Source organism: Lynx canadensis, chromosome X (genome assembly GCF_007474595.2).
Source record: "Lynx canadensis isolate LIC74 chromosome X, mLynCan4.pri.v2, whole genome shotgun sequence".
Taxonomy (NCBI): Eukaryota; Metazoa; Chordata; class Mammalia; order Carnivora; family Felidae; genus Lynx; species Lynx canadensis.
Genome location: NC_044321.2, coordinates 121,689,277 through 121,712,238, shown reverse-complemented (window position 1 = coordinate 121,712,238; position 22,962 = coordinate 121,689,277). Strand labels below are relative to the sequence as shown.

Sequence of the window (22,962 nt, the reverse complement as noted above, 5' to 3'; positions counted from 1 at the left end):
TCAGGTCCTGACTCAATGACCCTTCTCATTGAAACCTTCCCTGGCCACCCTATTGAAATTGCAAAAAGATTTTTCTCTATTCTGTGTGTGTGTTTTTACACACACACTTGCACACACACACACACACACACACACACAATACCTTTGTGTTTTTATCTTCTATGAAGCAGGAAAAAATAAGTCCTACAAAGCCTTGATCCATCATCTGGTACATAGCTTGTGTGCGAACATCTGCGAATAAAGATAAAAATCTGCTGTCAATAAGCTGTATCTCACAAATATGAAGATTTAAAGATAATGGTAGCACACAGTCCTCTCAAGATTCAGAACACTTTACTAGGTGAGTGAAGAGTACTCTAGGAAGTTTGCAATTAAATAAGAGAAATTAGATTAATGACTCTTCAATTAGCCCCCCAAAAGTTGATAATCTCTTCCAGGGGACTCAGAGAGAAAGAAAAGCCCCGGAAAAAGGCAAAGTCTCCTGGAATAATCCTTTTGACGGACATCTTCTAGGGAAGTGAATGTATTAGACTTGACAATAAAGAATGGAAGTGTAGAACTATTCTGGAGGAAATTCTTACAGGCATAATTCTTATTAAGGATACAAAACATTAGGTATTGGGGCACCTGGGTGGCTCAGTCGGTTAATTGTCCAACTTTGGCTCAGTTCATAATCTCATGGTTTGTGAGATTGAGCCCCACATCAGGCTGTGCGCTGATAGCTCAGAGCCTTCTTAGGACTCTCTCTCTGCCCCTTTCCTGCTCTCTCTCTCTCTCAAAATAAATAAACATTTTTAAAACTTTGCTGGTACAAATGTTCTATATTTCTTCTTTATTGTTGTTACTCTGTTTCCCCTTTAGTACTTTAACTGTTTTTCCCCCACAAAATCATAAGGCCCAAACCAGCAGAAACTGTCACTATATTGTTCCATTCAGGTATCCTATAAATTTGCTGAATAATCATTTATGTAATAACCATTCTAACCTACTGGAACTTTAATTATACTACCTTATCATAAAACACATTAAAATTCTTCATACACACACACACACACACACACACCATTGTCACCTCCCTCTCTCTACCTCTTAATGAAAAAATATTTTCATTTCACTCCTTCTCACTTGTCATTCTTGAATGTAGCTTGGAATATTTTTCCCACTAAACATACTTACTATACATACTTTAAATCATCACTCATTTTTTTCCAGGACTTGCTAACACAGGACACCTGCTTGACTTAATTCTTGAACAACCATTTGGAGATGACCTATACATCTTTGTATCTACACAATTCCTTAGGCTCTGGAATTACACAACAATCTAGTCATTGTGAACACCAGTTTAGTTGGGAGATGATTTTTTTCTTTAATTTTACCTATAGTTTTGTGACCTCAATGTTCTTGTTAATCCTTCCAATGCTGTCTGCCATTCAACTTTAAATATTTACTCATGCTCTCTCCATGTTGAGTTCTATGGATAAATGCTTTGGTATCTTTGTTATTGTGCTGAGCATGGGACAGAATGACTTATACATGATTTCATATACTACTCTGATAACATGTTCACCTTTTCTGTAGTGACGAAACTGTGGCACAGGGAAGATCTCTTAACTAGTCTCTCAACTAGTGACTGAAATGAGAGTCTAACAGACCTGCCCCCTAACAGAATCCAAAGCTGCTGTTCCCAACTCTCCTGGTGTGATAACTCTCTGACCTTCCCATCTGCAGTTTAGAAACAAAATTAACACTCTTAAAAGCATCGTTGAGCATAGACTTTATTCCATTTTGTTATTTATTCCTTTTTCTTACCCAGTTAGATATTATTTTCAAGATAAGATCTCAATGCTCTAGTCTCCAAATTTACTTTGTGTTAAATTCTTTTCATTTGGTTCCTTAGTCATTTTCACTATTTAGCTGATTCTTTTGTTCAGTTACATTTTGCAATACCCTTGTTTTCCTAACTGCCTTTTGTAAAGACGTCACTTGCCCTACTGCTCTTACTGCTACATTGCAAATGCCTCCCTAGGTTCTTGTTTAACAGCTTGGATCTGTTGCCCCTGAGGGGAAAACTCAATCAGTCTCTGAATGGGTGTTCCAGTTCAGAGACTGATGGTTTTTTTCCTAAGCTCTTAGAGTTTCTTTTTTTACCAGAAAATTTTCCATTCTAACTTATTACCATAGTGACAATATTGTTCAGGAATATATACTCTCTAACCTTTCCTTCATTAATGGTTGGTACTTCTTCCTTTCTGGCTGATGGTACTACCATGGGAGAAATTAGAAGCAAATCTGATTTTAGTGTTAATGGGTGGCAGGAAAATAGCAATTATTTTTGAGTAGAAGTTAGATAAAATCAAACACTGAATTTATTCAGTGATATTACGGTTTTACAGGACTACATTTATAGGTATGAAAACAACCTTTGGGGCACCTGGGTTGCTTAGTCGGTTCACTGTCCAGCTCTTGATTTTGGCTCAGGTCATGATCTCATGGTTTGTGGGCTCGAGCCCCATGTCAGGCTCTGATCTGACAGCGTGGAGCCTGCTTGGGATTCATATTCTCTCTCTCTCTCTCTCTCTCTCTCTCTCTCTCTCTCTGCCTCTCCTTCCCCCCACCTCAAAATAAATAAATAAAACCTTAAAAAAAGAGTCAGGTAGACACCAAAAATCACCATGACTCAGGAAAAGCAGTAAAAAAAAGAGATAAGAATTTTGTTACATTACACTGATTAGAGGGATGAGGAGGTAGGTTGAGAGCCCCAACAGCTAGGATGGAATATGTGTTAAACCTCAATTTTGTAGCTTTCACACCTGACACCTTTGAGTATTCCAAATGGGAGGGTACTGGACAGTGGTATTCAGCAATCAGCAATTTTCAGTTACAATTTAAATTTTTTGAGGTATCAGCCAATTGTCAGGTTTTAGTTAGTTGTGGTTTCATGAATACAGTCAAAATGGAGTACTGAAATTTTAGCTCTACTAAAAACAATATGACAGGGTGCCTGGGTGGCTCAGTCAGTTGAGCATCTGACTCTTGATTTGGGCTCACGTTATGATCCCAGGGTCATGGACAAGGGCAGCTGTTTAAGGATAAAGTATGGTTTAAAATAACTGTAGTTCATGTAATGGAGAAGGAAAGATGATACTGATTGCTAAAGATAATAAACATTGCAAGCCCATAATACTTACCAACATGTGAAGGCCAAACAGTTATATGAGGATGGGAATGATACCAGCCCACAACTCTCATGGGGCGACCTGTTAGTTCAGCCAACCTGTGTGTCTGTCAAGGTATTTTCAACTTGTGGGAACAAAATTTGTGATGCTTATGGGCTCAGAAAGCATTCTGAGGTTTAAAATAAACCTAGTCCAATTTAATATCAATAAAAGAATGAAATAAGGTCAATGCCCAGAATTTCCCAGACCTCCCGTTTAAAGCCAAAAGTTTTTTTGTTTTTTTTTTTTTAAATAGAATCAGGGGGCACCTGGCTGGCTCCATTGGTTGACTGTCCGACTCTTGATTTTGGCTCAGGTCATCACCTCACGGTTTGGGAGTTTGAGCCCTGCGTTGGGCTCTACACTGACAGCGGGGAGCCTACTTGGGATTCTCTCTATCCCTCTCTCTTGGCCCTTCCTGCGCTCTCACTCAAAATAAATAAATAAACTTAAAAAAAAATAGAATTGGGGCACCTAGGTAGTTCAGTCAGTTAAGCATCCAACTCTTGATTTTGGTTCAGATCACGGTCTCACAGTTTGTGAGTTCAAGCCCTGCATTGGGCTCTGGACTGACAGCGTGGATGGAGCCTGCTTGGGATTCTCTCTCTCCCTGTCTTTGCCCCTCCCCTGCACCCTCACTCTCCCTCTCTCAAAAATAAATAAATAAACTTTAAAAATAGAATCAATTTGGGGCACCTGGCTGGCTCAGTCCCTAGAGCACACAACTCTTGATCTCAGGGTTGTGAGTTCAAGCCCCAAGTCAAGTGTACAGATTACTTTAAAAAGAAGTACATAAGGGGCACCTGGGTGGCTCAGTCGGTTGAGCATCCGACTTTGGCTCAGGTCATGATCTCACAGTCTGTGAGTTCGAGCCTGGCATTGGGCTCTGTGCTGACAGCTCAGAGCCTAGAGCCTGCTTCAGATTCTGTGTCTCCCTCTCTCTCTGCCATTCCTGTCTCGAGCTCTGTCTCTCGCTCTCTCTCAAAAAAATAAACATTTTAAAAAATTGTTAAAAAAAATAAGTACATAAAGGGGCGCCTGGGTGGCTCAGTCAGTTGAGCATCCGACTTCAGCTCAGGTCATGATCTTGCAGTCTGAGTTCAAGCCCTGCATTGGGCTCTGTGCTGACAGCTCAGAACCTGGAACCTGCTTCAGATTCTGTGTCTCCCTCTGTCTCTGCCCCTCCCCTGCTTGTGCTCTGTCTCTGTCTCCCAAAAAATGAATAAACATTAAAAAATTTTTAATAAATAAATAAAGTAAATAAATAAGGAGCACCTGGGTGGCTCAGTTGGTTAAGTTCCGACTCTTGATTTTGGCTCAGGTCATGACCTTGCTGACAGCGTGGAACCTGCTTGGGAAACTCTCTCTCCCTCCCTGTGCCCTTCCCAAATTTGCGTGCATGCACTATGTCTCCCAAAAATAAATAAACTTTAAAAATATAAATAAATAAAAAATAAAACTAGACTCTATTTGGCTTCCATTACTGTAAATAGTTACATCCTCTTAATCCAACTTACTAATGTTTGATCACTCAAATACTTATCACTGCGCTATCTGAAAAGGAGCTTATCTAAATCCTTGGAACTCATATTATCAAGGTGAGTAAATCTTCAATCCTCTCTCTAGCTCCATCATACTCACATTTTTGAAAAAGAAATACAAGGTTTTAAAAACTCATTTGATTTGTCTCTGGCAGCCTGCCAGTATCAACAATAGCAATTAGGGTGGTTTCAGAGACCAAATGAACAAAGACCCCTACTTTGGTCTCCTCATGTGTCAAGAAATATACTGCAAGAGAATATTTTCCTCCTTTGTCCTAGAGACAAAAATTTCCCATAACTCTATCTGGTGCTCTAATTTGATACAAGAACTCAACTTAGAAATAAGACACTGTCCCTTTCTGCTGCTGCTTTGCTATCTTACAAAATGCTGATTTGTTTTCCTGCAAATCACTATGTTAAAACAAAATAATCCTTTCTATACAACAAAAATCTGAGAAAGAATACTTTTTAAATATATATATTTTTATTTTTAGATGCAAAAAGAGGTTACTTAACTTCTCTAAACCCATTTTTTTCAACTGCACATTGAGGGAATTCCGCCTCCAACAGCAGTGAAGAGCACACAAGATGTTTAGTAAATTCTTAACAGAGAGTCACTGTAATGTCAATTACATTGTAATTACATTGTAATGTCAATGCATGCAGTAACATGCAACAGTGTATCCAGTCACCCCCCCCCCCATCTTGGGAGTGTATCTCAAACTTATAATATATAAGCACAATTATAAACACTTTTATACACTTGTGTTCTGGGAGATGGAGAACAGGAGTTGGAGCCAAAGCTTGACGGGTGAGCATGACTTATACACAGGGAGCATGAGACAAATCTATATGGTGATGGAACAAGTCGGCATTTTGACTACTGTGGTGGTCACATATATTTACACACGTGACAAAATGGCATAGAATGACACCCATTGTATCAATGTCAGTTTTCCAGTTTCCATGTTGTATTGTCAATGATTTAAGATGTAGCATTTGGAGGAAACTGGGTGAAGGGTACAAAGACCTTTCTATACTATTTTTGCAACTTACCACGGATCTATAATTATTTCAAAATAGAGTTTAAAAAAAGATTGCAAAAGGTATGTAAGAGATTGATACATCTGATTATATAAAAAGGCAGAAACAATTTGATTGGAGAAATATACATACATCATGAATAAGCTGAGAAAAATCAGTATCCTTATCACAAAGAGCTAATTTCCTTAACACAAGTACTGTGCCCTGGCAGCACAAAAACAAAAAGCTCTGATAACCCACAGTGTTTGTGAAGGTTCAGGGAAACAGGCACTCTCGCACACTGCTGGAGGGGAAACCCTCTAGGACTCCATCATACATGTACATGTGCATGTCTGTGAAATGCAGTGTGTGCAAGGTTACAGTGCTGCCCAGCAGGTTACAGAGAGCCTAAACATGTGTGTGAGGCCAGAAAAGTCACCCGGGGCTACAATTTGCACACAACGGAATGAGGTATCTCTATATAGTGATGTAAACGATTGTCTAGATATGCTGTTATGCAATGTCATGAGCTATCATATATATATATATATATACATATATATATATATATAATATACATATGATATATCGTTATGTTACCATTTATAGATAGTATATAATATATATAATATATAACATTTATTATATATAATTATATATATGTGTGTGTGTTAAATAGTTTTTTTTAAAAAAAGAAAATATTCATGTATGTTTCTGTATGCTCAGAATTTACCTGTAAGGATACATGAAAACCTGATAACCCTGGTTATGTCCAGGGACAGACCATGAGGGTACTGGGACATAGACATTGGAGAGAAATACTTACTTTTCACACGTTTTTGTACCTTTGAAAGTTTATACTATGCATATGAACCACCTAGTTTTAAAAGTTACTTTTTAATTGACAACATAAACTTAATAAAAAAAAAAAAAACCCAATGAATTACTAAAAGCCATTGATGCAAATTTAAGTTGCTATAGCGGACATATGAAGTCCTGATCATAGGAAGAAAATTTCCCATTTGATTACTTTTGGTTATATTTAGCATGGAATATTGCATTCAGTTTTCAGCAATGCATTTTTTTTTTTTTTTGAGAGGCAGCCTCAACTCCAATGAATAGAGACTAAGATAGTCAAGGGCCTGGAAATTAAATCATGGAAAACTTGGGGTGAGGGGAGGTGGGCAGAGCAGACTGGAGAGGGGCAATGGGGGAATGAAAGGAAGGAGGAGGGAACTGCCCCACAGAGATCACTGTCACAATACTTGACACTGGGATCGTCTGGCATTTAAGAGCAGGAACGTTAGAAATTTCTAATTTTTCCAATAAAAGCCACTCAAAAGGAAAAATGGAAAGAAATTCTGATGAAGCAAACAATTTGCTCTCACAGGTAAATATGCGAACTGGGATAGAGTCACCAGGAAGAAAACCTGTGAAATCTCCTTAGGCAGGAGACAGAGGAGCCTGGCCTGGAAGTCCCAGCACCTGTAAAAGCACGAAAGCTTCTTAATGACCAGTAAGGATATCTCTGCCTCTGTTGAGGCTGCAGACAGCTGCTCTGGAGAAATTTCCACTCGATCCTTCCTCTTATCAGAACGTCGCAAGATGATGACAGAATGAATGTGAACAATTCTGACGGTGTCAACCTGGAGGAAAATCCATAGAAATATTTACTTCTGTCTCTGCAGTAACATGTTTCCCTGCAATTATACAATTGCATTGAATTACACGATTAGGTTAGAAATTCTATTTAGAAAACTGCAAATTTTTATCATAAGTAAGAGAATATGTCAAATAAAAGACATCCAACCTTGATATATGCATTTCAAAACAAAATATAAAGGCTAATATTTGAATGAAGGAAGAGCTTTATGAATGATCCAGTAATAATCATTTGATTTACAACGATGTGTGAGTTACTCTCACAGAAAAGGATACAGTCAGAGTGCAGACAATCCAAGTGTTCAAAATGCTAACAATTTGGTTAAGCAGCAAGTATCATACCAGAAACTATAATGAAGTAATGTAGTAAATCAATACAAGAGCAGAGGAATGGAGTCACTTAGATTAGAAAAAAGTCTTCATAGGCTGACAAGTGTACAATTTCCCAACTGCTCTGAGTGTAGTGTGCGTGTCTGCATGTGTGTGCGTGTGTGTGTGTGTGTGTGTATGTGCATGCATGCATATATGTGTGCGTGGGTGTGTACAGAACTTCTCTAGATGCCAAATGGATATGAGTGAGATGTTTGGGAGACAAGTTGGCCAACTGGTTTAAACAGAGAACTTGAGGTGGAATGATAGTAAGGCTAAGAAAAGTTAGAGTAAAACTATACAGGGCCTCAGATACCATGATCTGCAAGATGAGCCAGAAGAATATTGTTTCAAAGAGTCTGAATGTGAGATAATGATAAAATACTGGGCTAAGTACATAGCAGACATGGAAGAAACAGATTTGAGATTCATTAAGAAGGAAGAATCCACAAGATTTGTTAGCTTATTGGCCCATGGATGATAGAGGAAAGGAATTTGTCAAGTTTAACTCTAAAATTTGAAGGTTGAAACTCAGTGGAACACAGAAAGCACATCTAAGTTTAGAAAGGATCATGAAGGAAGGAAGGAAGGAAGATAAGCTGATGTAGCAGGGGAGGACGTAAATAAAGGCAAGGAACAGTGTGGGCAGAGGGAGCAGAGGAGTGAAAAGCAGAAGAATGAAATGGTTCAAGAGTTTCATGGGAAAAGATGGGTGTGACACTTGCAGATGTTGCAGGGATAAGAGTGAAATCGGAAAGGAGGTTCTTTATTTTAATGTTTATTTATTCTTTGAGGGAGAGAGAGACAGAGCATGAGCGGGGGGGGGGGGGGGGGGGCAGAGAGAGAGGGTGATGCAGAATCTGAAGCAGGCTCCGGGCTCCGAGCTGTCAGTACAGAACTTGACATGGGGCTCGAACCCACAAACTGTGAGATGATAACCTGAGCTGAAGTTGGACCCTTAACCAAGTGAGCCACCCAAGCGCCCCAAGAAACACACTTTACATGTCAGTACACAAAAAGACCAAAAATAAAAGGATGGAAAAAGATATGCCATGCCAACATCTACTAAAAAGATAAGGTCACTGAACTCATGAAGCTTAACATCTATTTGGCCAGTACAAATTGACACAGAATTCCAGATGAGGACATGGACTCTTGAAAAATAAAATTACACCATTAAGATTGGGAATGTATTTTAGTAGGAGTTGAGTCACAGGGTGACTTTTTTCTGTCTCTATAGGCTGAGAGGGTTTCAGTGCCTAGAGGAATGAGCAAATGAAGTTCAGGATGGCAAGACCAGCCAGCCCAGGAACAGATGAAAAACAAAATAAGCATAAATAAAGGCAACTAAGGTCTGATAGATGTCCCTGAAAGCCACAGGTAGCTGAAGGGCTTGAGGAATCCTGTTACAGTGACAGTCACATAAGAAATAAGATATTCTAGCTTAGCTAGACTGGCCTCTATACCTTTTCAGTCTCAAAAGTTCCTTTTGCTCCTCTATCTTCATATAGAACAAAGGCCAGCAAAATATGGCTTGCCCAGCCTTCCTTGGGGAAAATCTGGCAAGGAGACCGTGGAGAGGCTAGCAAATATTCAAGAAAAGAAGCAATAAGGACCTCCAGTAAGGTAGAAATAGCTGGGATGAAGCATTGGAAACAATATGAGGGCAATTTACGGTTCTGAATGGCAACAAGGTTTCCAAACATGGCTGCACATTAGAATCACCTGGGGAGTTTTTCAAACTCCTGCTGCCTAGGTCTCACCCCCAGACCAAGGAAGTTGGCATCAGGATTTTGTAAAGGTTACAGGGTAATTCCAAGGTGCCCCCAGGCTTGGGAACTACTGTGGCATGACAAATGTTGGAGGAGTAGGATTGAAGAAGACGAAGGTTCAGTTTTGAACATGTTAATTTAACATGCCTGTGTTGACCTAAACTTGAAATAAGCAGTAGGGTGCATGTATCACCAGGGGAATTATTAAGTTAATAAATGGAAAGCTAGGACTGGATATTAACAACAGCAATCAGAATGGCACAATATTTCCATGTGTCTGGGACTTGGAAAAATGCTTTCCATTTATTAACTTAATAATTCCCCCAGTGATACATGCACCCTGATGTTTACAGCAGCATTATCAACAATAGCCAAATTATGGAAAGAGCCCAAATGTCCACTGACTGACAAGTGGATAAAGAACATGTGGTGTGTACATGTATACAATGAAATATTAGTCAGTCATCAGAAGGAATGAAATCTTGCCATTTACAATGGAGAAAGATGAAGATAAGCCTCAAGATGTCATCACCTGATATAGTAGCAATGGTGAGGTGGCTGGCGAGACAGAATTGGAAACCAGACCTTGGTGTGTGTGACTGGAGAAAGTAAAGAAATAATTATGATTATAGTCTACCCTTTTAAGAAGTCTGACTATTCAGAGAAGGATATAAGAGTAGTGACTACAGGAATATGTGGGATTAAAAAGTTATTTTTCTGTTGTTTCTGAAAATGAGAGTAATTTAAGCACATTCGTATCCAAAGGGTAAAAAGCCAGATGACAGGAAAATGTTGAAGACTCAGAAGAGAGGATATTTGATAAGCAAGGTCTGTGAAGAATCTGTAAGAAAGGAGGCAGAGTGGTCAACATGGAAAAGTTTGGATATAGGGGTAATAAGTAGATGGAGTTGTTGCCTGATGGTCTTTATCATGTCTGTCATGTGCTTGGTAGGAAGGCATAATTGATTTTTATTGTATTTTTCAAAGGCATTGGTTTGCAACATACTGGAAAATGAATGAAATGGCCCTATATCAGAATTAGCTTGAGAAGCATTATACCAGATTGTGAAAGCTAGGACATGTCAGAAAAGGTGAGGCGGAATTGTAGACAGGAGAAGAGTCAAGGTAGACTATCAATTATGAACTATGGATAATTTGCTTGTAAGAGAGGGGCTGCCCGAGTAGGTACTGGGATCTGGGATAAGGAGATGACAACAGTGATGTGAACCAGATCTCAAGGCAGTGTACCAGTGAGATGTCTCAAGGAGGGTGGGAGAGGGGCCAGAAAACAGGCAGACAGATGACAGCCAGGAGGAGAGCTGAGAGTGAGTACTCATCTGAATTTGCTACAAGGAGTAGAAAATTAGGTCCATTCTTAGTGAGTAGACTCTTCAGCTGATTTTACTAGAGAGAACAGTGTACCCAGCCAAAAATGTGGGCCTGCACAAACCAGATTAATCCCTGGCTGAGATCATCCATGTGAGGACAGAAATCCCTTCCCAATGGCAAGTTTCCATCATGCAAAATTCTAGCACACATACCTTTTCAGGAACTGTGCGCAATTCAGTTCCGGTATATGTAAATTTGGAGTCACTCCTTTTGGGAATAAATTAGAAAAAAAAAAAAAAAGGGGAACTGAGGTTTGTAATATAAAAAGGTATTAAAGCAAAGTAACAGGTTTAGCAGTTTTTGCAATGAAAACTTGATCAGAGACAAAGGAAGAGTGGCTAAGTGTATAGTGTGTTCACTGGCAAAAGCCAAACGCATAGAATCCTGGATATTGAGGAGGTGGGCTTGCTACTGTTTGAAACTGAAATAAAGGTAACCCAAAGCTTTTGCCAAGTGACGCATTCAAGCCACTGGGCATTTCTGAGATCACTGAAGGGTGCTGTAAGGGGAAGCAGAAAGCCATTGACCATTTAAAGGAAGGAATGGGTTAATAAGGGGAAATGTCTTTTAATATTGCATATCACATGCCAGAAAGAAAATTACCTGTATTTGATTGTTGTTTCAGGGGGCAGAGAATGTAAAATATATCAATCAAGGAAAAAGAAGGTAGGAGCACCGTATCAGTGAACAATTGTAAGAGTTTTCACAGGTTCAGTTATCATGTTGGTATTCCCACCCACATTTTTCACATAAGGTCATATGTATATCAACCAACAGTACTCGTACTAGGAAGTAAGGTGGAAAGCAACATTCAGGGTTGGAGTGAAATTCAAAGTTATCAGTACGGGGGCTCCAGACTCATAATGGTAAGTTAAAATACAAATCGCATACGATATTGCGAAACTTGTCTTAGTACAAATCGTATATAATATTGCAAAACTTGTAATGTTTCAGTTAAGAATAACATATAGGTCAAAAGGTATCAGTAAAGAAATATAATCTTACCTTGTGTCATCATTCAACTAGAGTGGGGAGAAAGCAGAAAACATTATTGATCACTAGTTTGATGTACATGGATGCAGATTATATGAAAATTGTGTCACGTGTTTCTGTAGGGAGGCATGAACAACTGGACAATTCTTATTTTTGGATTGTAAACAACTAAACTGTATTTCCTCATCCTCTTTAGTCCCTGTGCAACACTTAAGCCAGCGGAAACCTTCGCGTCTTTGCAACCGTCTTCTCTCTGTGGTTGTCTAATACAGTTAGAAGGCTTTCCAGAAAGAAGACTGGATGCGAGAGAAGGGGTACTGATCGTGGTTGGCTGCTTTGTAATACGGTGCTGTCCTCGTTATGCTCTAATGTCTTTATGGCCTGACTTGCGGTTTTGGTCAATGGGGTGGTAAATCCAGATGTAAAGAAAAGCACAGACTAGAAGGGAAACTACAAGGCCCACCCGGAGGCTTATGCAGGTCGCTGGGGGGTTGCGGGAAGCCAAAGAAGCGTGAAGACACAAAGGAAACGGAGTCCTCACTCCGGGACCATCCGGAGGATCAGTCCAAGGATCTGAGTCCGGGGTGCCTGTGGCCCCCGCAGTCCCGGGCGCTGCCGGCACCCACCCCGGGGCCGCACTGGGACTGCTCAGCAGGGTTCCGGCCAGGCTAACTACGCTACTCACCTCCCCTATGCACAGCCCCATCACCTCCTCCTTCTCTGTGCTCAGAGCATGGTTGAGACAAACCAGGAAAGCATCCGACTCCAGATGAACCGCCTGCACCGCCTGTACCACCTGCACCGCCATCTTGGTCCGGCCGCGCTCACGTCCGCCTCGGGCCCACTCGGGCCTGGCCAACCGGGTGCTCCGGAGCGCGGGTTCCGCGGGGGCGGGGCTTGAGGAGCGCGGGCGGGGCGGGGCGGGGCGGGGTGGTGGGGGCGGGGCGCGAGGCGGGCGCGCGGAGGCGGGGCTCGGGGCGCGGGGGCCGGGCGGGGCCGGCCCGGCGGCACCTGGGAGACGCCCGCGCCGGTCGGGGCGGGCGTGGCCGTCGGGCGGAGGGCGGTAGCCGGCCGCGGTCGGGGCGTCAGGCCGGGTGGCGGGGTCGGCAGGGAGGCGGCGCTCGAGGGCCGCGGGCGGACGTGGTCTGTGAGCGGCGCCCGGGCGGCCGGGCCGGCGCCTGTCGAGCGCCCGCGCCCATTTTGCCCGCCCGCCGAAGAGAGCCGTACGCGGCCTACACGCTCCGGGGACAGCCCTTTAAGGCGGCCTCGCCGCGCGCGCCGGCCTCCTGAGTCCGGGGGACGCTCGGTTGAAATTGGGTCCTAAGACAGTTCAGGTTTTATTTTATTTCGGTTTGCTTCCAAGTTACGGCCCCGAATCTCGTACAACTCTCCCCGGAGCACTTCCGGTTGCCGGCCCTCGCCTCCTAACTTCGGTTCGGGTGACCTCGGCCCGCCCCAGGCTCACGTCCCGATCCTGCCTTGAGTGGCCCAGGGCGGGGGACCTGGAAGTTTTAGCCTCGCGGCTCCTGAGGCGGATTAAGTAGCCCAAGAAACATTATATTCATGTGAGTAACCTCTTCCAGAAACAGTGCTGTACTGTATCGGAAAAAGTATCACTCTGAAGCTTGGCTTTTAGGTACCTGCTTGTTTGATACAGGGACGGGAATGGGGGACGTGAGCTTTCACCGAAGGTCGGATGTATCGCAGCCCATATCCACACTACAAGTGTCCTCAGCTCTCTCCTTGTCCTGATGATATCAGATATGGTGAAACTGTACGTAAAAGTCCTTTTCTTTTCAGGAATGGCAAGCGTGCCACGGGTAAAAGTACAGATCTTTCCACTCCCAAGCTTAGGAATGACACGTGGATGTGAGGAACCATCATCCTAAAGCAAAGGAAAATCTATGCCTTGCCGCCTCCACAGCCCACCAGTGTTTATGTTTCTTTGATCTGCTTCTCGATTCCCTGTGTAGTGTTGAAGCCAGGCAGACATGGCAGTACTGGAAAGGGAACATTCCCAACGTTCCACTTGAAGAGGTGTTGATGCTTTGCTCTTTTCTCCGAAGTCAGTTCCAACCCAAATCTCCCCACCACAGATAGGGCCCACATCCACTGGGATTATCTGTCACATATATGCCACCAACCTCCATTTTGACCTAATGCTTAAGGTTCACATGGCACCTGTGTCCATGATTCATTCTGATACTCATGAATATGGGACAAAACTTCAAGTGTGCGATTACATTGAACCGATCTACATTTTTTCTCTAAAGTGTCAAGTTTGCACCATATATTATTTCCAGATACTGTTCATGGCGAATATGCCCTGCTGTAATAGGACAAGGACGGCCATTCTTCTCATTATTATGTCCAGCAATGGAATATTCTGACTTTATAAAGTACCTTTAGATACCTTCAAGACAAAAAACACCCCTTCCTTTGTCGTTGCTCTCAGTTACTCTCAAATTCGAGAATGATATTCTCTGACTTTCATAATACTCGCCGCTGCATTGCACATTTCTAAATCTTTCATTGCAGTAGAAAAAAACTTAACATTTACAGCAAACTTATGTCCTAGACACTCTACTAAGCCTTGATATACCTTTATATGGAAACTGCCCCAATTAGAATCAGAGTCCACAACTTCCTATATATATATTATATATGTATAATATATATAATATGTATATATATACGTATAAAACATACAAAAAGTGGTAAATAACTGCTGACAATGATGATCAATACGTTCTTTGTTTCTCATTTTACACCTCAAAAAACTGAACTCTAGACAGGTTAATTTGTCTAGTCACAAAGCTAGTCACTGATAAAATCAGGATTCATACCCAGGCCAGACTAACTCTAGTGAACACGTTCTGAGTAACTTCACCCATTGTAATTAAATCCGGTGATTAATTCACTTCAAGTAAAGGGTCTTCAAGTAATTAATACTTAAAAATTGTCCAAACACCTGTAAATTGAATTATACTCCTTACGAAAGCCCTCCTATATTATATATCATCCATTCAAAACAAAACTTACGAAATGCCATACTAGTAAATAGTCCATGTAGGCCACTATGGTCTCTGACCATAACACAACGTGACCCCCGTGGGGACGATCTGTATTAGCACCTCAAAAGATGATAAACCTAATATAAGCACTGTTTGAATCCATCTCAATTTGCACATGGTAGTATTCCTTGGAGTTGAGGGAAACAAGTTTATGTTCTGTGTATTACATTGCACCGTGTACCTCAGTTTATCTTGAGTATTTAAGAGATTCATAGTAGTTTAAGGAGTTCTGAAGTTTGTGAACAAGGTTCATGTGCAGAAAAATGTTCTCTAGTCAAATAAATTCGGGAAACGGTAAACAAAATAAAGCCACCTTACTGTGTAACTTGCCACGGCTTTTACGACTATAGATTCCCAAACTTATTTGACCAAAGAGACAGGTAGGGACAGGTGTTCCAGGAATGATATTTTAGAGAAATGGTGCTCAATTCCTACAACCTGGTATTTTGTGGTCTTTGATCTCACGCTTTCCCAGGCACTTTCTGCTTCGGTAAGGATGTTGTACTTTGAGCTCACATGGCAGCTTCTCAGTCCCTTGGCCACTGCCCTTGCCTTTCACTGGGCCTTCATGCTGTGTCTAAGTGGTAGCACACACAAGTCCAGGGTCATGTGCTGGGGTTTGTTCCCAGGCTCATGCTGCTGATGCCCAGCATGTTGGTCTTTAGGTCACAGCAGCACATCACACTGCCTTTCTTCTGAGAATATTTTGTAGTGACTCATGGGCCTCTTTGTAGTGATTCATAGTAACTCACACTATCATCTCCAATTTGTTTGCCCTCTATACCACTGGAATCATTCCCTTTTAATGTCAGCATAACCACTAAGATTTCACTTTTCATCCAAGACAAATTTAAATGTCAGGATATTGATGGTTGTCTGTGAGTGAATCTGTGAACTTGAAATGATACTGAAACCCTTAACACTTGGTTTCTATTTTTTATTAAATGGCCACACTTCTTTTGTACTCAAAATCCAGACATTAATATACTTTATGTTAACATTCGTATTTACTTGGTTTTTGTTTATATCTCTCTTTTCCAAAAGCCCTTGGGAAGAGGAGAGGGAGAATGATTGTGTCTACTAAATGGAAAAAAAAATAGCTTTCAAAAAATATGTAGTCATATAGTACACCTAGAGAATCAATCTCTACTCTTGTGTATGTGATATTTATCCATTTCCCTTGTCAGCATATATGTCCACCTACTCACAAGGACACTGACTAGTATTTGAGACTTGGGGTGCCCAGTAGTGTATCATTCTTGTGAATCAAAGAGCTTATAATACGGTCTTTGAAGGGAGACAGGACTTGTGAAATAAGCAAAGCAAATGTGCAAGGCAATTTAAATTAGGGGCCAAAATATGAGTAAGAGCTTAGACATAAATGCTGCAGTGGTCCTAAAAGGCATACAGAAAATGGCCCGTGGAAGCATATTAGGCAAGGAGAAAGCAAGAGCAAACCTTTGGAGCTAGTAATGAGCCTAGTATTTAGGGGAAAATTAGTCTCAAATACAGTGGTAGTGGTGCTTCCTAGAATTGGTGACAGATAGGATGTAGCAACTGAACAAGATGAAGTCCAAGATAACTGAGAGAAACTGGGATTTGGCGAAGGGGAAGGGGTTCCACTTTAGGTGAGTTTGGAAGGAGAGAGGCCTAGAAGGTTAGGATGGGCTCAGAGTCACCTCCATTCAGGATACAATGGCTGAAGCAACCATAATGCTCTGAAATTAACCACCGAGATAAGATCATTTCCTAACTCTATAAAAGATATTTTCTACTTTTAGGGATGGTGAACTAACAGTTGTTAAGGGGGGAAAAATCAGACTCAGATTGTTGTCCTTGAAAAGAGGATTTGGTTTAGTTCAGTTAGTTCTTTCTAGCTTTTTCCTGGGCTGCATCATCCTCTGTTCTGGCATCTCATTTGCTGTGGACAGTCTCAGTTTAATGGCTTAACAACCTCCAAAGGTGTGTGGCAGCTCCTCTTCTACCTAAAGGCCACCCAAGGGGAACAGGAGGCCTTTGTTTTGTGGGGGCAGATCCCCCAATGCTGTATCTGTGCTGTCAGAGGTAGAAATACAGTGAAATTGTGCCGTGACAGTAGAAGCCAGGTACAAAGAGATCCTTATGGGGTTAGAGCCTAATCTGTGTGATGGAAGGATTTTGCCCAGTACCTTTGCTTCCTTTACACCAAAGAGCAGAGGGGTTTTTCTGGCCCTCTGACTTGGGAAATCAGAATTTAAACGCACACCTCTATGGAGAAATGGGCTCCTGTGACATCCTGAAGCATTATTAAAATGAAGCAAGGACCTAGATGGATAACTATCATTTGCTCTCAGCCTCAAATCACCATGATCGCCAAGGTGTTTTGCAGCTTTAGAATTCCATGAAGCTATCTTAAATATTTTCCCTAACATGAAAACCCCCTTCTGGAAATGCCCAACTGGCATAAGTAACCTTTCTAAGTAAGCTGACAAATAGGTCGTTTGTCTTAAAACAAACTTTTAATTTCAATTTAGCAACGCACATAATTCAGCCTTCACAATCTTTTAAAAATGGAGCTGTTTGGAAGGGACTTTTACCTGGGAGATATGGCACACCCAGGTCCGTTGTTATACTGCTTTCTTGCCCAATTGAGTGCCCTTAGCACCCTGCTGTGCACACTCCGTTGCTAACCACACTTGGTCAGATGCTGCTTTGTAAATGCAAAGATTGGGAGACCACTGCCTGGCTTCCTGAGGAGCTGCGTGCTTTGCAGTCAACAGTTAGCATTACCCAAGACACTGCTGAGCGTCACTTCAGTGTCCTGCAGGCAGCTTCAGATGGCCTCGGCTCTGTTTAGGCTGTGCAAGTAGACGTGTATGAGTTTTGGTTCTGGTTGGTGTTGCTAGTACCGGGTCACCTTGCTCACTGGCGAGTTCATTCAAACCCAAAAAGTCACACCTGTGTCCTGTGCGCGGGTGCTGCAGGCTTAGGTGGAGAAAAGCAGGGCTAGAATTGGAACCCAAAGCCCAGAATGGCAGGAGAGGATGCAGGGGCTCCACCCGATCACCTCTGGGTTCACCAAGAGGGTATCTACCGCGACGAATACCAGCGCACGTGGGTGGCCGTCGTGGAAGAGGTAAGTGTTTGTATTTTGCTTATTTTTTATCGATTTTGCTTTGAAGCAACTTGGTTTCTAGCCAGTCTCAGTATCCTGAAACCTTTGCTTTTATTTTTGATCATTTTTTTTCCATTAGGAGACGAGTTTCCTAAGGGCACGAGTCCAGCAAGTTCAGGTTCCCTTAGGTGACGCAGCTAGGCCGAGTCACCTTCTTACCTCCCAGCTACCTCTCATGTGGCAACTCTACCCTGAGGAGCGCTACATGGATAACAACTCTCGCTTGTGGCAGATCCAGCATCATTTAATGGTACCCATGTTGCTTAATCATTTTCCATTGTACTGGGGCTCTTACAACGGAGTACTCTATAAACTTTTCTTTTTCTGACAGGTCAGGGGAGTACAGGAGCTGTTGCTTAAGCTTTTGCCTGATGATTAACCTGGTATGTATTTCTATTTATCCCCCGTTCTCCCTTCTTTTTCACTCTCTTTGGCTGTGGTGATTTTAATGATCTATTTTTTTTCCAGGTGCTGGGATTCTAGGAAGATATGCTCCTCTGTTCTGTTCAGTACATGGCAATCACTTCATCCACCACTGCAGTGCACCCACCTGTGGGCCTGGGGGGAGGGAGTGGGTTGAACAACTGCTCAAGAACGCAGAAGCGTAGGAAGGGTCATGACCAACAGCACAAGTGGAACTGCAGAGAGGGGGTTACACAGGCAGAAAGCAAGTCAACAAAAGCACTTAGTCAGGACACGTAACTTGAAGTCGACTCCTTTGGAAATTGCCATGGAACCTTTCATGGACATCATCAGCTGGAACTGGGATCTGATGAGTCCCACAAAAGTCAGCACCTGACCGCCAAGGACTTGGTACTGATTTAGAGAGAAGAGAGCAGCTGCTAGCAGCATCAACATCTATTTGTCGCTTATTTGCCCTGCAGCAATTCACCTGCCTTTCCTTCTCCCGTCCTGTAAATATCCGAGGTTTTGCTCCGGTGTTTCCCATCCCAGTACTGACCTAACTTGGATCTACTGAGAATTTAGGGGGCTCTGAAACAAAAGGAGGTCGTTTCAATTAATGAAATTAGCTACCAAGGCTCCTGGGCCTTTTTTCCTTTCTGCAGTTGTGCCTTCAAATTATTAGAAGTTGCCGATCAAAATCATGGGCACTTAAATTCGTTCTCTGGTTATAGATATTTTAAATAAGTTGGTTTCTGTAAGAGCTCCAAAAAATATTTTAGCTGCTTACCTAGCACCTTTCTCAGGAAGTAATAATAGCACCAAATATTGCTGATTCCTAGGAAAGCATTTACTACCTGATAATTTCCTGAGTTAAAGTAGTCATAACTGTTTATGTACATTAAAAGTAAGGTTTTTACTTTTTACATCTTGGGAATCACGGCTACCATGTATTGAGTCCTTACTGCCTTCCTTCCAGGCACTATTGTGTGTACTTTATATATTTTATCACACTTAGTCCTTCCATTAATGCTTGGAGTTGGGTAGGAATGGTCCCCAATTTACACATGAATTATACGGAAAAATTGCAAGGAGTTTAATGACTTACCAAGAGCGGTTCTGTGAATGATAGATCTGAGCAGTGGGCTCCTCTAGCCCAACATTGGTTTACAGTATTCAAGATGAGTTGATTGAATTCAAGGGTTCTTTTTTCATGTAAAGCTACTCATAGCTTCCAAATTGAATGAAATGGATATTATAAAAATACACTTGATTCATCCTATGAATGGGAAGAGTATTTTTTAGTGCAAATGTTTTCTAGCATACCTAGTTGTCTCAGAAGAAAATTCCATCTATAAGGGCTTTAAAGTCTTTATGGATAAAAGACAAAATAAAAATCATTTTTCTTATTTTAGTTTTCTGGATATGCCGCAGAAGGATCCGTGCCAGAAACAAGCCTGTGAAATACAGAAATGTTTACAAGGTAGTATGTGAAATGCTTTTTTATATTTTTCCACTTTACCTGTGAATTAACTACAAGAGACCAATTTTTCTTTTTATTAGCAGACAATATTAACTCCTCTCAAATGTAATATTTCTGTAATTATCCTGAAGATTTTCCTCATTGTATCATCAAAGATGCAGAAAATAAAAAGTGATGTGATATAAGCTTGCTGTTTGCAATCCTGGTTGTACATTAGAATCACCTGAAGAGCTTTAAAAACGTGCCTAGAACAATTAAATCGAACTTCCTGAGGATGGGTTCTGGGCAGGAATCAGTCTAAAAAGCTAACCAGGTTATTTTAATGTACAGCCAGAGTTGAGAGTTACTAAGCTGAGCAAAGTCCTTTTTCTATGTTTGTTTGTTTATTTTGAGAGAAAGAGCGAGCATAAGCTGGGGGAGGGTCAGAGAGAATCCCAAGCAGGCTCCGTGCTGTCAGTGCAGAGCCCGACACGGGGGCTTGAACTCATGAACCACGAGATCATGACCTGAGCCAGAATCAAGAGTCAGACGCTTAACCAACTGAGCAACCCAGGTTCCTCAAACAAAGTCCTTTTTTAAAAAGACTAGTTTTAAATGTGTTGGTTATACTTCATTGTGGCTGACAACTCACTTTTTAAAAGCAGTCAGGTTGGAAGTGGGGGTTGAAAAAAACAACTGGAATTTAGGCTGCTGAAGTTAGCAACTAAGTCTTAGAGGTAAAAGCAGATTTCAAGTAAAGCATATTTGATGTGATTTGTCCACTTGGTTTTCTCCCCCAACCTGGTTTTAAATTGGCCAAAAAGTTTGGCCAAATGCTAGAAGATTTTTTTTTTAATCAGCAAATGATTATTGGCAGAAGAACAGATAGAAAAAGCTACAAGGCTTTTTGAATTTCAAAACTGACACTTTTGATAATTTTTCCCATTATTTAACTAATGGAGATGGATGCCTATGAAAATATAGAAGGGTCAGAAGGAAACATGTTACAAATTTACCCAGAGATTCACCACTAAAGAAAACTCTTGTTTATTTCCTTTGGCTCTTACCTTTCATTCTTGGACTCTTCGTTTTATGATGTAAGCAATATTTCATAAATCTTTTTAATGTTTATTTACTTTTGAGAGAGGGGCAGAGAGAGAGAGGGGGACACAGAATCCGAAGCAGGCTGCAGGCTCTGAGCTGTCAGCACAGAGCCCGATGCGGGGCTCAAATCCATGAACTGCGAGATCATGGCCTGAGCCGAAGTAGGGTGCTCAAATGACGGAGCCACCCAGGCGCCCCCATAAATATCTTTGAATCTAAAATATTAATGTATAATGATAATGCTACTTTATTCATTCTCTTCACTTCCTCCAAACTTAAGAAAAGTAAAAACTGTTTTTCACAATTCCTTCTCCCAAATAAATTCTTACCTTATTTGAATTAGCAACCTATGGCTAAGGAAGAACAAGAATCAAGGTAGAGACACTCCCTTGCTACAGTGTGGGAGGAGTGAGGGTGGAAGGGCTAAGAGTTAGCATTAAGCACAGCCATAAGGATTTTAAACATATTAAGTCATTTAATCCTTTCATCCATGAGGTAGATGCTATTATCGACCCCCATTTTATAGATGGGGAAATTGACACAGAAGTTATATAACTTGTCCAGGGTCACACTACTATAAGGGGCACAGTGAGGATTTGAACCTCTTTGGTCTGGCTCCAAGCCTGGACTCAACCACTCAGCATGAATTGTTTTCTTTTTTTAATCCTGGACTAACTCCCATGCACCCCTTTTAGCAGCAGAGGATTCAGATCAAGTGCAGCTGACCTAGAACCTTTAGGTCAAGTTCTCCTTGACTTAGGGTCTATGTATAGTAGGGGTCTTCACATATTTTCTGTAAAGGGCCAAACAGTAAATATTTTAGGCTTTGCAGGCCAGAAGGTCTTTGTTGTACAGGGTGTGGGTGGGTACGTGGCGTGGGTTTACAACCCTTGAAAAGCGTAAGAACCATTCTGAGCTTGCGGAGATTCTGCAGCTGCCCGTGTTCTAGAAGAGGGCACATAGACTATTAAATCAATTTTAAAGAAAAGGAAATGATATATAAAGTTCCTTCAACCACTTTGTAAATCGTGCTTTTATTTGTAATTAGCCTGTTGATTGGTCTCTACATCAGAAAGAATTAAGTGGACCTGGGTACATCCTCTTTCTTCCACGTCTGGAGATACAAGAAAGTTAAAAGGAGTGGGAGGCACTGATCTGAACCTCCCCGGGCCTTAGCTCTGTGAGATCATGACTAGGGTCTGCGTGTCTGTTTTGCAGCCAACAACTACATGGAATCTAAGTGTCAGGCTGTCATCCAAGAACTGCGGAAGTGTTGTGCTCGATATCCTAAGGGAAGATCTCTCGTCTGTTCGGGATTTGAAAACGAGGAGGAAGAAAAGCTGACACTGAAGCCTACAGCAAAGTAGAGTTCTGCTGACAAGTGAAATGCTGCACCATGTTTCCACCAAGCGAGTTGTATTTGTCTTCCTGATTCTTCAGGCCAGGTAGCAGCAAATACCAAATGAAAAAGTCATGGATAGAAATATAAATATATTAAATACGTAGAATGTAATAAAACCGAGCTGCTAAAATAAACCTGTGAAGTGAAAAAGTGTGATTTAGTACTTGTGATATTGTGACTTATAAGAAATATATATTTGGTCTTTGTCTCCTTTCCTGGCACAGAGCTCCTAAAACCCTTGGAATTTCCTAAGTGATAAGAGTGATAAAGGTGTCTTGTCACATTAATGAGGTCACTTTTGGAAAGCCCCTGAGTAACCTATGGATGGGGTCTGGTGGCCAGGGGAACCAACTGTGTGATTCAAGGGTTGGAACTCTCAACCCCCCAGTCCTCCCAC

The 22,962-nt window shown here is 41.6% G+C and overlaps 3 protein-coding genes across 9 annotated transcripts in view; 2 read left to right on the top strand and 1 right to left on the bottom strand.

The window, feature by feature from the left end:
* The window catches only part of BRCC3 (BRCA1/BRCA2-containing complex subunit 3), a 64,944-nt gene extending 52,128 nt beyond the window's left edge, over positions 1–12,816 (bottom strand). For 2 of the 3 annotated variants that reach the window (XM_030305478.1, XM_030305481.1), the window contains exons 1-6: positions 12,653–12,816; positions 11,980–11,996; positions 11,127–11,181; positions 7,309–7,428; positions 3,192–3,279; positions 143–231 (exon numbers count right to left, since the gene is read on the bottom strand). In XM_030305478.1, the coding sequence (XP_030161338.1) occupies positions 143–231; positions 3,192–3,279; positions 7,309–7,428; positions 11,127–11,181; positions 11,980–11,996; positions 12,653–12,775 (492 nt within the window). In that variant the 5' untranslated portion in view covers positions 12,776–12,816. The remainder of the gene's footprint in view (positions 1–142; positions 232–3,191; positions 3,280–7,308; positions 7,429–11,126; positions 11,182–11,979; positions 11,997–12,652) is intronic. The other variant, XM_030305480.1, reaches the window with a different exon arrangement.
* Positions 12,817–13,443: 627 nt separating this feature from the next.
* MTCP1 (mature T cell proliferation 1) lies at positions 13,444–18,754 on the top strand. 2 transcript variants are annotated; one of them, XM_030305745.1, is made up of 5 exons: positions 13,444–13,532; positions 18,005–18,156; positions 18,275–18,445; positions 18,527–18,578; positions 18,664–18,754. In XM_030305745.1, exons 2-4 carry the CDS (start codon positions 18,052–18,054, stop codon positions 18,572–18,574), a joined length of 324 nt encoding a protein of 107 aa, XP_030161605.1. In that variant the 5' UTR covers positions 13,444–13,532; positions 18,005–18,051; the 3' UTR covers positions 18,575–18,578; positions 18,664–18,754. The 2 variants fall into 2 exon arrangements, with proteins under 2 accessions (XP_030161605.1, XP_030161604.1); XM_030305744.1 differs by lacking the exon at positions 13,444–13,532 and having other exon boundaries at positions 13,764–18,156.
* On the top strand, positions 13,447–22,718 carry CMC4 (C-X9-C motif containing 4). 4 transcript variants are annotated; one of them, XM_030305739.1, is made up of 4 exons: positions 13,448–13,532; positions 13,625–13,741; positions 20,013–20,080; positions 22,382–22,718. In XM_030305739.1, coding segments are annotated over exons 1-4 (336 nt in total). In that variant the 5' UTR covers positions 13,448–13,530; the 3' UTR covers positions 22,531–22,718. The 4 variants fall into 4 exon arrangements, with proteins under 4 accessions (XP_030161600.1, XP_030161599.1, XP_030161603.1 ...); XM_030305740.1 differs by lacking the exon at positions 13,625–13,741 and having other exon boundaries at positions 13,447–13,532; XM_030305743.1 differs by lacking the exons at positions 13,448–13,532; positions 13,625–13,741 and adding an exon at positions 18,712–19,008.
* The last annotated feature ends 244 nt before the right edge of the window (positions 22,719–22,962 follow it).

Bases quoted from the DNA above. Each gene is read 5' to 3' on its own strand.
- CMC4 (XM_030305739.1), top strand. The intron at 13,742-20,012 runs GTACGTAAAAGT...TTCTTATTTTAG, and splicing joins ATATCAGATATGGTGAAACT to TTTTCTGGATATGCCGCAGA. The intron at 20,081-22,381 runs GTAGTATGTGAA...TCTGTTTTGCAG, and splicing joins AATACAGAAATGTTTACAAG to CCAACAACTACATGGAATCT.
- MTCP1 (XM_030305745.1), top strand. From the start codon at position 18,052: ATGGCAGGAGAGGATGCAGGGGCTCCACCCGATCACCTCTGGGTTCAC. The intron at 18,157-18,274 runs GTAAGTGTTTGT...TTTTTCCATTAG, and splicing joins GGGTGGCCGTCGTGGAAGAG to GAGACGAGTTTCCTAAGGGC. The intron at 18,446-18,526 runs GTACCCATGTTG...TTTTTCTGACAG, and splicing joins AGATCCAGCATCATTTAATG to GTCAGGGGAGTACAGGAGCT.